General features: G+C 44.7%; 1 protein-coding gene across 1 annotated transcript in view; it reads left to right on the forward strand.

The window, feature by feature from the left end:
* Positions 1-329: 329 nt before the first annotated feature.
* Positions 330-15,414, forward strand: part of cacna1ia (calcium voltage-gated channel subunit alpha1 Ia) — a 185,158-nt gene continuing 170,073 nt past the window's right edge. Inside the window, exons 1-2 of the mRNA XM_048617377.1 lie at positions 330-422; positions 1,183-1,316. Coding sequence (XP_048473334.1) covers positions 330-422; positions 1,183-1,316 — 227 coding nt within the window. The remainder of the gene's footprint in view (positions 423-1,182; positions 1,317-15,414) is intronic.

Below are 15,414 nucleotides of genomic sequence, written 5' to 3' on the forward strand. Positions count from 1 at the left end.
CCAGCACAGGGACAGCATGGGGTTAGTAAAACTCTGCACTGTCCCCATCAAACACTCCCAGGACAGGGACAGCACGGGGTTAGATCCAGAGTAAAGCTTCTGAGACAGAGAATTCCACAGGCTCCCCACTCTCTGGGTGAAGACTCAGTCCTAAGTGGATGGCCCTATATCTTTAGACTGTGACCCCCTGGTTCTGGAACCTTTAAGAGCAGCCACCTGGCCCTATTATACCAATTCGCTTTTCCTGACGAAGGTGTGAATCTTTCTCGAGTTGCACGTTTAATTCTTTACCTTAACTCCAACTCCTCACTTGGTTCGAGCATGTCAGTATGCTTGTCATCCTTCTCAACTGTGTCACTCTGGGAATGTACCAACCTTGTGAAGACGTGGACTGCTCCAGTGACAGATGTAGGATTTTACAGGTAGGAAATCTCAGTCTCCTTCCTTTTGACCTCTTTATCAATTAGAATGCATGCATACTTAAAGAGCAGCCCCTCTGCCAGCCCTCTAACTCTTGTACTCAAGTTTCCTAACCTTGGACGCATTGCTTTTGAAGGGAATGCAGAGTAAAGTTTATCAGAAACCTAAACAAAATCCAAATAGACACTGAAAATGCATAGGAGAGGGAAGCAGAGTTAATGTTTTGAGCCCAATATCTCTCTTCTTCAGACCTAATTGTAGCTGTGTTCTTATCAGATTTCAACTCATATTGTTCTCACTGCAAACAAAGACTGAGGTTGTAAGAAACTGTGCATGAAATTATTGTTGCCTGGAATAACAAGTACTCAACAACACCTTGAGTTGATATAGCAGATTCTACATTCCAAAATGTTTCACAGGATCATTATCAAACAGAGTTGATGCTGCACCATATAGGAAGTCACTAGGACAGGTAACCAAAGACACAATGAAAGATGTAGATCCTTCACAGAGAGACAAAGGGACCTAGCAAAGGAATCCTGGAGCTAAGGGCTCCAGGCAGCTGTAGGCACAGCCAAAATGCTGGAAATCGGTAAGGGAAAGGGCACACAAAAGACCAGAATTGGAGGAGTAGGGAGGCATAAGAGGGTTGTGGAGGCTAAAGGGATTATAGAGATAGGGAAGGTTAGACAAGTTGAGATTAGCTTGACCCAGTACAAAGTATGATCCCAGGTCAAATTAAAGCAACTTGTCACTTTCCAGGCTTTCGACGATTTCATCTTTATTTTCTTCGCCATGGAGATGGTGGTCAAGATGGTTGCCTTGGGGATCATTGGGAAAAAGTGTTACCTTGGCGACACATGGAATCGATTGGATTTTTTCATCGTGATGTCTGGGTAAGTGAGAGGTGAGCTGAAGTAATCTCAGCTCGTAACGTTAAGAGAAAGATTCAAATTACCATTTTTATGAACAAGGCAATTATTTCTTACGAGCTGTTGACAGTCGAAAGAGTAAATTTAAAATTAAATGTAGCTTCATTCTAAGCCTTTCATTTTCGCCTTCCCTCTCTTCTGTTTTCGTGTTGAAGCTGTAATATCTGTTAAAATATATTAATTTAATTCCTGAGGATTTTTGATCAAACCATGCTTGAAAGTCATTGGATAAGAAGCATGACTGTGAAATGTACTGTCTGAGAGATTATCTCACTACCACATGCTGTTCATCCATATTTCACATTTTTATTAAAGTTTGCTGTTCATTTCATTTCTGGATAGAAGGTTTTCACATTGAATACTCCCAGGACAGTTCCAGCATGGAGTTAGATACAAAGTAAAGCTACTCTGCGCTGTCTCCATCAAGTACTCCCAGGACAGGGACAGCATGGGGTTAGATAGAGAGCAAAGCTTCCTCTACACTATCCCCATTAAACACTCCCAGGACAAAGAAGCATGTGATTAGATACAGAGTAAACCTCTCTCTATGCTGTCCCCCAATCAAACACTCTCAGGACAGGGACTGCGTGGGGTTAGGTACAGAGTAAAGCTCTCTCTACACTGTCCCCCATCAAACACTCCCAGGACAGAGGGAGCATGGGGTTAGATACAGAGTAAGGCATAAGAGCTAGACAAAGTGGAAGGAATCAGGAAAATGGCAAATGAAGTAGAAAAATGGTGGAATATAGGCTAATTTACAATCAGTTCTTTAATAACAAGTTCAATCAGAGACAGTGTCACTACTCAGATGGGAGCAATGTGATGGAAACCAAGCCCCACTATTCAATAGCCATGTATTCGTCAGTGTGCAGTATGGCTAAGTTAATATCTGGAATCATTAATATCTGACTGTGACCACTCTCCATGATAAAAGAGACTCACACTAGGTGTCATTAATGAACAAGAAAATAAAATAAACTTATTTAATATAACAGACTTCTCCTTTAACAGGGGCTGTTGAGGCTCGGTCATTTCATATATTCAAGGCTGAGACAGACAGATTTTTAATGAGAAAGAGACACAAGGGTTATAGGGTAAAGACAAGAAAGTGGAATTGATGATTATCAGATCAGCCATTGAATGGCTGAGCAGTCTCAATGGGCTAAATAGCCTACTCTGCTCCTTTGTCTTATGGCCCACTATGTGCCAAAAACACATTAAATACAATTAATGATACTATTAATAACTAAAATAAAGCAGACATAAACCATTACCCCTTCAAATAAAAGCATTCATTTGCATACAGGATGGATGGACTGATAGACAAGGCAAATAGCCTTTTTAGAAATGTCATAGATTGAAAGTATATGCAAAAAAAAATCGAGACTGTGGACCAGAGGACAATTGAAAAGGGGAAATGGGGTGACTTTTCTCACAGCTTTGTGTTTTGGTTTTGTTTGACAATGATATTGTGCTGTTGTCAACTGCGGTGATCCTCAAATCAATGGCTGGTCATTTGGACCTAGGTCTTGACTTTAAAGGGAAATTATCTCTCCTTTTGCAAAGCCCTTGAGCATTTTTTTTTCCTTTCCAATTCAGTCGGAGCATGATTACACTTGCTGCTGGTTTTTTTGGGGATCTGACCCCCAACCTGCTTTCTCTCCTCTGAATTCAGCATCAAATTATTACTTTAAACCAAGCCAAATCCTGTTGCTAGGCACTTAGGTCCTTTTCCCCAAAAGCACTTGATTCCTGTAAAAGTGTCAAATCTACTTCCTGCAAAAGAAGACCATGTAGTTCCACCTTTCCAAGAGTTGTGAAGAAATGATTAATAGTTAAATGTCCTGTTTTCCAGCATATATTTCCAAAATACAAATTTTTTTCTTTATTCATTCACGGGGTAAGGGCATCGCTGCCTAGGCCAGCATTTATTGCTCATCCCAATTGCCCAGAGGGCAGTTGAGTGTCAACCACATTGCTGTGGGTCTGGAGTCACATGTAGGCCAGAGCAGGTAAGGATGGCAGTTTCCTTCCCTAAAGGACATTGGTGAGCCAGATGGGTTTTGCTGACAATTGATTCATGGTCATCATTAGATTGTTAATTCCAGATATTTATTGAATTCAAATTCCACCATCTGCTATTGCGGGATTTGAACCTGGGTCCCCAGAATGTTATCTGGGTCTCTGGATTAACAGTTCAGCAATAATACCACTAGGCAATCACCTCCCCACTATCTATTGACCTTACCACAGAAAACACAGTAAAAGAAGAGAGAGAAAAAGAATTTCAGCAAAGATTTGGTCAGATAGCGAGGCTCAGAGATGGCATAACACAACTGGACAGAAATAGCAAAAGCTGTTATGTATCATAATTGGTGTATGTTATGTTGGGACAGTTTCCCTGTAAGAGGTGAGTCATGTGATACTAGTGAGTCATCAGCCTGGTTTGTGAGCTTGTTCAGACTGGTTTTGAGTTTTTTAGAGGACACGTCTACAGAATAAGACCTCCTTGTTGCGCTGCAGACAATGATGAGTTCTTGTGTTCTTTAGTTCTGATTGGAGCCCAGTAACTGCACAGTTACATTTGGATCCATGTTGTCCTTTGGACCAGGTCTGACGACACACCATGAAAATTTTCAGATAATAAAAGTGACAGGTCAACGCGTTGACCCCTTGCTACCATCTTCCTTGAGCTGGATCAACACCAAAAGACACTGATGCGGGGTGGCGAAGGGTGGGGGGTGGAAGAGGAAGTAGGGGAGTTCCCTTCCTTGGGGATGACCTGGGAACTACATGTAGTGTTCATCTTATTTTACGTTCTTTGGACACCACTACAAGGCGCCCCCACCTTCCCCATGTTCTGCATTGGCACTGCCCACCTCTGGCCTCCTTCCAAGGTTGCAGACCCCTCTGTCTGGACAGTGAGCACAGAGGCCATCTCTGAGTATATCTCCCAGCTGGACATGTGTGGGCTTTGGATTCTTTACTCAAAGAAAGCAAAACAGGCTGGGAGAGATAGAGAGACAAATTTGCGATCTGTGAGATTACTGACAATGCTGTGCTAATACTGAGCAGATATTTTCCCTCAGTTGGCAGTAATGAACAGAGTTTCAGACCAAGAAGGTCTCCCATTTAAGACAGAGACAAAGAGAAATTTATTCTGTCAGTGGGGCATATGTGCTTAGGATTCTCTTCCCCAGAGAGCAGTGAGTGTTGGGTCATTGAATATCTTCAAGGCCAAATTACACAAGATTTTGCTTGACAAAGATTTCAAGAGTTAAGGTAACATCAAAGGAGCATTGGGTTTATTGGATGGTAAAGCAGGACTCAAGGGGCCAAATGGCCTTTTTCTCCTCATTTGTATGTTTGAGTGGAAAAGGAATGGATGAGGAATAGGGTAGGTGAAGACAAAGGTCATTGCATGTTTTCAGGAGAGTGTAGATGAACATACAAAGCGGGGGATACAGGAATTAATGTTTCATCTCAGTTAGAAAGGGAAGTTTGTAGACAACCCCCTTAACAACTGGACTCTGACAGAGCTCAATGAGATGATTGGTTTGGAGCAGACAGTTCAGAGACTGAAGATGCGGAGTTTTAGTAGCAGAGAATGAGATGGAGAATTTTGTAACATATAATGCTGGTTCAAGTCTTTAATAAAGTTAATCCTTCCAAAAGAATTTGCAAGCTTTACAGCACAGTGGTTGGTTATTGAATTCCTTGAGTCAGTGTAGGCTTTTTTTCAAATGAAAATAATCCTGAATTAATGCCAATGTGCCAGGCTCTCGGTGTAGCCCTGTGCTTTCTTCTAGCTCAAATGTTTACCCTTTAAAAGACGCAATAGTGTCTCCCTGTGATAAAACATTCCACACTCCAGAAACATTTTGCATAAAGAACTTTCTCCGTAACTCCTTCATCTGTCTTTCAACAAAGGAAATGAACTTTGTAATGCTTTCTCTCTGGGTCATAGTTTCTCTGGTTCTGAAGAGGCAAATGGCTGAGTTGCAGCCAATGTACGAGGTGTCTGGGAAGAGAGAGGGTAGCAGAAGGGGTACCAGCCAGGGTTTGTGATGTCCCTGGGGGACCTTCCACCTCCAGCTCACAACCCATTCCCGATCCCATACCAACCATAGCCCAACTTGTAAGCTGAGAACACAACCCAGGTTAACCACGAGCCATGCTCTTCAAAAACCTTGTGGCACTCTCTTTCAATGGAGGTCAGTATTAATGCCACCTCTCCAGAATTGCCTGTGAGTTTTCCCTAGCTAAAGAGTAAAAGCCTTAGAGAAAATATCACAGTATTTGTTAAAAGTTTTTTTTTAGTTGAGAGCTTGAGAACAGATACATCTGAAGCTGGCAGATTGGTAAGGATGAGGTCAAGTATGTTTTTCCCTCTTGTTGGTTCCCTCACCACCTGCCGCAGACCCAGTCTAGCAGCTATGTCCTTTAGGACCCGACCAGCTCGATCAGTAGTTCTGCTACCGAGTCAGTCTTGGTGGTGGACATTGAAATCCCCCACCCAGAGTACATTTTGTGCCCTTGCCATCCTCAGTGTTTCCTCCAAGTGTTGTTCAACATGGAGGAATATTGATTCATCAGCTGAGGGAGGACGGTACGTGGTAATCAGGTTTCCTTGCCCATGTTTAACCTGAAGCCATGAGATTTCATGGGGTCTGGAGTCAATGTTTAAAACTCAGAGAGTACTCCCTCCCGACTGTATCCCACTGTGCCATCCCCTCTGGTGGGTCTGTCCTGCCGGGGGAACAGGACATATCCAGGGATGGTGATGGTGGTATCTGGGACATTGCCTGTAAGGTATGATTCTGTGAGTATGACTGTGTCAGGCTGTTGTTTAACTAGTCTGTGAGACAGCTCTCCCAGTTTTGGCACTAACCCCCAGATGTTAGTGAGGAGGACATTGCAGCATCAACAGGGATGTTTCTGCCACTGTCTTTTCTGGTGCCTAGGTCAATACCTGGTGATCTGTCCAGTTTCATTTCATTGAAACTTTGTGGTGATTGGTACATCTGAATGGAATGCTAGGCCATTTCATAGGGCAGTTGAGAGTCAACCACATTGCTGTGGGTCTGGAGTCACATGTAGGTCAGACCAGGTGAGGATGGCAGATTTCCTTCCTTGAAGGACATCAATGAACCAGATGGTTTTTTTTTTCTGACAATTGACAATGGTTTCATGGTCATCAGTGGATTCTTAATTCCAGATTGTTTTAAAAATTGAATTCAAATTCAACCTAGGACCCCAGAACATTAGTTGGGTCACTGGGTTAATAGCCTAATGATAATAGCACTAGGCCATCACCTTTCCCTTGTTAATGAGTCTTTGAAATGTTGACCTTGGGGAAAGAATTTAGTTAAGGGTCATCCATCTGAAGGCAATGATTGGCCATTGGACCTTGAACGTGACAAGGATGGGTGTGCTGGGTGACGAATGGTGGAGGTGTTGGCTGGGAGGGGGTGGGGGGGTGCGGGGCTGATCACTTGTTGAAAGCTGCAGGAAGATGCCAACCTTGAGTTGGCAACTCTACCCATGGGAGCTGGAGCAGCGACCTTCAGCCATAAGCCCTTGGCCCAAAACTAGGTCAGCTCTTTGGGAGCCTAACAGAGATGAAATAAATGCGCAGGTTGTTTATATTTTGGGAAGTGCACTCAGAAAATCACAATGCAATCTCTGGAAGATTATACAGAACAAGCACTCCAGATGTCAGTCTCAATTCTGTTCTCCCTCTCCTTGGTTCTTGACAGTTGAGTTTTGAGCCAAAGGGTCCATTACTACATTTCTTGTCAGTCCTGCTTGATTTAGACAGGGCTATCCAGCAACAGCCTTGAGACACAGTGATTGCTTAAGACAGCGCCTGGCTTTGGCGGAGAAATAAATAGCCGTGGATTGAGCTTGAAGGAGCGGAGAGGCAGAAGTGCAGTGCAGGCTGAAGCATGATTTTACAACAGCAGTGATTTTACTTACAATGAAATTCAGGCAGCAAGAGGATGTGACAGGGTTATATGACCCACTCATTTCAAAGCAACCTGTGACTGACTCAAGCTGTTAAATGCTGTCTTGCAGGTGTCATGTTGTTTTTAATAACTGGAGTATTAATAAAGATAATTGAGGCAATCACTGAGACAATTTAACTTTATTGACAGCCAGTTGCTTTATGGAGAGAATGTGCAAAACATCATCTCATTTCACCGGGGCAGGTGTGGAACTGGAATCAGTTGCAATTAGTTGTTTGATATAACTAGTCGCTAATAAATTATGGAGAAGTACATCATGTTTACAGCACAGAAATAGGCTATTCAGCCCATCACAATCATGAGCTGGGAATTTGTTAACATTGAGCCATTCCTGATGTAGTAACCGAAATGAGGCACCAATACTGCTTTCTCTTTATGCATTTTCCCCATGTGACTAGTATCAGTGGTGTGCATGCAAAACATTCAATTCAGCAGCCAGAGAGGCTTCTCATTGTGAGACCTGCTGTAAAGTAACAATGCTGTATCTATGACGGTCTTTTAAAGAGACCCCTGGGCCAAACAGAGAGGCTCTGCATCACTGCCACACCTTGCTGGTCCAAATGCACAGCCAAACACAAGTGCACGGGTATACGCCAAAATTTAATTTCACTTGTAAATATTTTACATGATATTGCTTCATTTTACTCATGTGCATCACTATTATTTACTGAGACTAGCTTAGTCAGAGAGCTCATTGTATTAGCACATCTCATAACTGGCACACATTGATGTTTACAGGGGAATGGGAAATATTTCCTTTATTATGGAAGAAATAACTTTGTGTTTTATGCATTTACTTCACTGAATATTCACATTAGAGTCCAGCACGGCACTCGCCACTCTGTGGGATATGGTTGAACTAGCAGGCTCAGCTGGCCTTTCCTTCTACATGAAGGATATTGTCTAAGAGCCATCTCAGCTGGGATCCTCGAAATGCTGTAAATAAGTTCAAAGCCCTGTAAGGACTGTGACAGCCATCACCCTGAGGTGGGTTTAAACAATTCTGAGTGACACCACCTTTTAGGTCCTTATTTTCTTACCTTGACCAACTGTCCAAACCATCCCCTCACTACACACAGGACATCTGGCTTTTCCTTGACTTCTCTATTCCCCTGATCCATCCTCTGTCCTCCCAGATCTCTCTTCAGATCCTTTATGAAATAACTCCACAGAGGTCAGTATCCAGTCACCGGGTCACCCTGAATTTATACATAGAGAGTCCTTGACGCTGGTCCAGCTCCCTCAGAGCCAGCTCTCAGAGTGAGCAGAACCTCTAACACCCCTGTTCTTATCTGTCAGCCAGGGCTCCCTGATTGGACCAGATTAACAGCCCCAATCAGGGAACTCATATTCTGTGGGGTCCACCTGACTGACCTCATTACAATCACTATACTTCATGCCCCAGCCTTACACCAAAATCCACCCCCTCACCTCCAACATACCCTTGCTGGTCCTGAGTCTCCACGCAAGAGCCCGATCACTCTCCTGTGCCACTGAGTTAAACAAGGAAATCTGCTGACCCCACACACAACTGCACAAAGGCAACTCACCTTTGAACAGTTGTGCATGGGTATCTCATGCACCACCGAAACAATCTCGAAGATAGGATTTTAATGATAACAAGGTGTAGAGCTGGATGAACACAGCAGGCCAGGCAGCATCAGAGGAGCAGGAAAGCTGACGTTTCGGGTCTGGACATTTTAATGAAGTTGGTTTCTTGTTAGAGTATTCGTGACATGCACAGATATGACAAGTATGACCCCATGACTGACCAATGCTTGACACACCCTAAACCCACTTCTAACTTTATCTCTGCATCATCAGAAAATCGAATTTCACATTCCACCCGATTCAGTCACCCTGCGTGCCATGTTTCCGACCCTTGTAGGCCCCATAAAATCCGAACCCCACTCCGGTGGTGCTAATTCCCCACCCAGACCTCCTCCCACTCCTCCTGCACCCTGTCAGTAAATCCTTTCTCCCTCCTGTGTCTATCTAGCTTCCCCATAAATGTAGCAGTGAGTCACTAATGTCTGGCTGTAGCAACAGGTTCCACATTGTCCTGCACTCTCTGGAAGAAGAAGTCTTTCCTGAATGCCCCAGGGGATTTTTAGGGATCATCTTGTGTTTACGGCCCTTGGGTTTGGTTGCTCCCCCATAAGTGGAAACATCATCTCGACATCAACCTTACCGAACCATTTCACGACATCAAAGACCTCAATCAGGTCACATCTCAACCTTGTCTTATTGGTACATAGAGACACCCGCAATGCTATTAGGGAGTAAGTTCTAGGATTCTGACACTGCCCTTGTCCTTCTAGATGGAAGTCATCGTGGCTTGTCTGAGGAATAAATATGACATAAGAGAGAAGTTCTTCTTTAAAATAATTTATGACCTTCACCTAAGGGAGCAGAGAGGACCTAGAGTCTGTCTAACTTAGAAATATATTACCGCTCCTTCATTATCACTGGGTCAAAATCCTAGAATTTTTGGAGTGGAACACAAACTCATAGGCTTTTCCCCCAAAGCCCTATCCACTGAGTCACAGCTAACAGCTCAACATACATACATCCTAACACTCAATAATTAATGCCTCACATACAATGTATTGGGTGATGGTGGAACTATTGTGAGATAGTTTTATAGACACCATGCAGGATTGAGACGGTCTAGTTAAAACCCAGATGGATGGCAATCCCATGAGGAACAATGTACATTTAAAAAGCAAAACTCTGAGGAGAATTCTGTCTCTGTGCTTTATTGTTTTCACTCGAGTTTTTGTCATAGAGGGCAACTGCGGGGTCATGTGATTTATTTGCTCTTTGACCCTGGACTCCAGCTATGTTTTTGGCTGTAACTCAGGGTGAAGAGCAACTCAGGTCAAATGCCAAGTGAAACCCAACTTAAACACGTTCACAAGAGAGACGATGGGGAGTAGAGCATCTGGGTTCATTCAGAGAGAGAGAGAGAGAGCGCTCCAAGCCACTTCCGAAACTGATGGCAGGGTTTTCACAAGCTGTGAAAGATTTGATAGTGCTTTGAATTTTGTATGTTTTCAGTTGGGGCAAGAATTTTAACAAAGGAGAACCCGAGAAACAGTCAAAGGGTCTACTCTCAATGCCTGGGAGGCCCATGTGAAAGGAGTTAGGATTAAGATATAACCCTACAGGCTAGAGTCAGGATTATGGGGAGAGAGGCTTGGGGTGGTGGTTTTAGTAGGAAGTGATATTAGAGTATTGGAGAGTTAGAGTTGGGTGAGGCTATGGCTAAAGATAAACATTCTCCCTCGAATGTATCAGATATTGAGGAAGCAGTGTCCATGAACAAGGGAGGGACAGGTAGGCAAGTGGAACTCGTTCATGACAGGACATGTGCAGCAGAGTTTGGAAGATGATGGAGTTTGAGGCAATGGCAGTGTCGGAGGGCAGAGGTTAGGGTTGTGATGCACAACGATCCGCAAACAAAACTGAGCCTTCACCCTAAAGGATAGGATCGAATGGCAAACGATTGGCTCAGAATGCCCAGGTTGTGAATGGCCCAGAGGGTGGCTGGAGGAGTTGGTGACAATTATTTGGTGGTGTGCCAACACAGTGGCCTTGGTGTGTCTCCTTCAGAACGAAGATGGTGCTTGCTGCCTGATTGCGTGAGCCTGAATACGGAGCGTTTACCATGGGGAATGTTTGGGGGAGCACAGCTAGCAGGAGGATTCACATGGCTGACCAGGAAACTTATCTACCACCCACTTTTACCATCTGCATGGTCATCTTTGACAAACATAATTTTCAAGCTATTTGCTGTGCTATCAATACACCTTCCTTAGCCATTGAGCCGTGCAGGAGGATTCATAAGAATCATAGAATCCCTACAGTGTGGAAGCAGACCATTCGACCCACCAAGTCAATACTGCCTCTCTGAAGATCATCCCGCCCAGACCCACCCCACCTACCCTAGCCCCTGTAGGCCTGCATTTCTCATGGCCTGCACATCCCTGGACACTATGGGGCAGTTTACCATGGCCAATCCACCCTAACCTGCACATCTTTGGACTGTGGGAGGAAACCGGAGCACCCGGAGGAAACCCACGCAGACACGGGGAGAATGTGCAAACTCCATGCAGCCAGATGCCCGAGGGTGGAATCGAACTCAGTGCCCCTGGATCAGAGGCAGGGACACTACCTGCTGCACTGTGAGACTTTAAAAAACAGCTCTAGTGGTGAGCCAGACATAAATATTACACGAGAAATCTGAAAGGATGGAGGGAATGGAGAGATGGTAGAGAGACTGAGTCGAGAATAATTGGATACAAGTGAGGTGCTAGCCTCTGCTGGCTATGTGCTGAGCACCTATAGGAGTTGGCATAGAGAGGTAGATGAATCACACAGTAGCAGAAGGAAGTAGGTTGTCACTGTTGACTGTAAATAGATAAATTGCATTTCTGCCTCACGCACAGTCTGTGTGGTGTGAGACAGTGGTGGGGAAGCAAGTAACAGAACAAGCACTATCAGACTGGAAGCCCAGTCCGCTATCACTGTCTAGCCAGACCTTTGAGCCTCTGGTGAAATTTCAGGAAGCAGAGCTGGTGATGTAGTGATGATAACACTGGATTAGTAATCTAGAGCCTCAGGCCAATGTTCTCAGTCCCACCACAGCAGATGGTGAAATGTGAATTTAGAAAACTGGAATTAAAAGCTAAGCTAATGGCCACTATTTAATCATGGCTGATTAGTGGCAGCACAGTGGCTTGGTTAGCAGTGCTACCTCAAGCGCCAGGGACCTGGGTTCGATTCCAGCATTGGGTGGCAGTCAGTGTGGGGTTTGCATGCTTTCCCTGTGTCTGCATGTGTTTCCTCCCACAGTTTAAAGGCATACAAGGCCATGCTAAATTCCCCACAGTGTCCAGGGCTGCGCAGGCTAGGTGGGTAAGCCACAGGAAATGCAAGGTTACAGGGATAGAATAGGGGTTGGGTCTGGGTGGGATGGTCTTCGAAGGGTCAGTGTGGACTTGATGGTCCGAGCTGCCTGCTTCTACAATTGATTGTTGTAAAAACTAATCCAGTCACCAATGCCCTTTAGGGAAGGAAACCTGTTGTCCTTACCTGGTCATGTGTAGACCAGAAATAGCAATAATGGACCCACAGCAATACGGTTGATTCTGAAATGGCCCAGCAGACCACTCAGGTGAACCTAGTACATTGATAGGCATTCCCATGTCCTCACTCACCACCTTCTAAATTCAAAAGATCACCCCCCAGCAGGATGTCACCACCTAAACATTTCTTTCCCATGGCAGCGTTCTGCAGGGATCGTTCCTGCTGTGATATCCTGGTCCATTCCTCTGTCACCTCATCACCTTCCTGTGCTAGTTTTCCATCCAGTCATAGAAACATAACCACTTGACCTTTTACCTCTTCTCTCCTCATTGTCCGAGCCCACAAACTCATCTGAAACAGTGCTTTACTTGTATTCCCTTCCACCGAGTCTATTGCATTCTCTGCTCACAGTGTGTTCTCCTTTACCTTGGCGAGACCAAATGTACACTGAAGGACTGCTTTAGAGAGTGCCTTTGCTCAGTCTGCAACGGTTACCCCAACCCTCCATTTCATTTCACTGCACCATTTTGCTCCCCTGCTGTCATTTCTGCTGCTGTGTTCCAGCGAACACCAAAGCAAGGTACAGGAACTGTTCCTCACATTCCCCTTTACAGCCTTCAGGACTCAACATTGAGTTCAACAGCTTCAGATCAAGAACATTGTCCACCATTTTGATCATGCCCCCTTCCCTTCTAGTGTCTGGTTTGCTTTGAGTAGAGCTGACCTATTTTCTGCTATTAACACTTACCCAACCTCTATCGCTTCTTTACCATTAACACTCCCCACTGCCTTTATGCTCACTATCTGTTCCACTTGCTCCTCTTCCCATTTTGTCAACAGCGTAAAAAAAAAATTCATTTTCCACCCTATCCATCCTTTTCCATCTGTACGTGGAACATTTATTTTGTTTCTGTCTCCCACAGAGACTGCCAGACCTGCTGAGTTTCTCCAGTATTCGCTGTTTTTATTCAATATTCACAGTACTCTGCTCTTATAGGGCAGATTTTTTTTTCAGGTGACGGTACCGTGACTGAGTATTTTATATTGAAGTTTTAAACTCCCCCAGTCACTAAGGCAGGATTGAAGGACGTATTCCCAGCAGCATGACCTGGGTCTTGAGGTGACCAGAGAGGTTGGTGCTAAGCACCATCTCTGCCTCTTCCTGAGGACATGCCAATGGACAGCATTCTGGCCTCAGACCTCTGGCTCAACTGTTGTCAATTTAGTCTGAACAAAGGGTGAATTCAGAATTTGAGACTTGGGGCCCCTTGTACCCGAAACACAGAAAGCTACCACGCAGGGGCAGCAGGTAAATCAGGAAGGCTCATGGTCTTTATTACAAAGGAGTTGGACCATGAGTGGGATAGTCTTAGTGCAACTGTACAAGGTGCTGGTGAGACCACATCCAGAGTACCGTGAGCAGTTTTAGTCCCTTGTTTAAAAAAAGATATTATTTCAATGGAAGGAGTCTAGAGAAAGTTCACTAGGATGATCTCTGGTATGGAGGGATTGTCTTATGAGTGAAAACTAAACAGGTTGGGACTCTACTCACTGGAGTTTAGAAGATTGAGAGGTGATCTCATTGAAATATTTGGATTCTTAAAAGGCTTGATGGGGTAAACACTGAGAGGATGTTTCCCTCATGAGAGGGTCTAGGACCAGAGGGCACAGTCTCAGAATAAAGGGATGCCAATTGACACTGAGATGAAGAGGAATTTCTTCTCTCAGGGGGCTGTGAATCTTTGGAACTCCTTGCCACAGAGAGCTGTGGGGCCAGGGTCTTTGTGTATGTTTAAGGCTGAGATAAAAACCGAAAGAACTGCAAATGGTGTAAATCAGAGACAAAAATAGAAATTGCTGGAAAGGCTCAGCAGGTCTGGAAGGATCTCTGGAGTGAAATCAAAGTTAACGTATCGGGTCAAGTGACCCTTCCTCAGGACTGGGCAAGGGTCATTTGGCCTGAAACATTAACTCTGATTTCTCTCCACAGATGCTGCCAGACCTGCTGAGCCTTTCCAGGAATATCTATTTAAGGCTGAGACAGATAGATTCTTGATCAGTCGGGGAATCAAGGGTTATGGGGATAGGACAGGAAAGTGGATGTGAGCAATGTTGGGTCAGCCATGATCCTATTGAATGACAGAGCAGGCTCAAGAGGCCAAATGGCCTATTCCAGTTTCTGTTTCTTATGGTTTTACAGTCCCTTACAACCTGCTGTAGTCTAGCAAACCCTGAACATTGCTGTTGCTTCATTTTGTTTAGGTCTTTAGGCACTGCAGATAGCGTCTTCTGCACAGAAGCACAGAATAGTTATAGCGATAAAGGAGGCCAGTCAGCCCATCTTGCGTGCACTAGCTCATTCAATGAGTATCATTACCGAGTGCCAGTCTCCTGCTCTTTCCCCCATGCCCTTGCCCTTTGATTTTATCCATACAGTCATCCAATACCCTCTGGACAGTGTGACTGCCCCTGACCAACTCCGTGCAGGTTTAATGGCAGAGTGAGGAAAATGGGCATTGTCGCCAGTCTACTATCCTTGGGGCAGCCAACAGTTTCTGAGATCTGAATGGGTCTGATAGATCAGGGACTGTAACCACGAGCTAAATACATTGCTCCAGGCTGAAGGTGACCTTGTTTGGAATGCCTGTGGCCCTGTTACTGTGATGCTGCTCATTCCCTTGAGGGGTCAGTCCATGATCTGAAATCTAAAAGCCTTCATTTGTATGGCAGTGGAAATGCTGAGAGACTGACTGTGGTTTAAATGCCTCCGCTACCCTCTTCCCCCATCACTCCCCCTCTCCCCATCAGGTCAAATAAAATACAGCGATCCCACCAGAATGTGTTTCAGGATGAAATTGACACTGAGGATAAGGTTCCATCTGTATCTCTGTGATGGCCACAGTAGAACGCTGATCCCCAGAGATATCACAGAATCTGCTTTT

The sequence above is a fragment of the Rhincodon typus genome, chromosome 37, assembly GCF_021869965.1.
Source record: "Rhincodon typus isolate 14 chromosome 37, sRhiTyp1.1, whole genome shotgun sequence".
In the NCBI taxonomy this organism is placed as follows: domain Eukaryota; kingdom Metazoa; phylum Chordata; class Chondrichthyes; order Orectolobiformes; family Rhincodontidae; genus Rhincodon; species Rhincodon typus.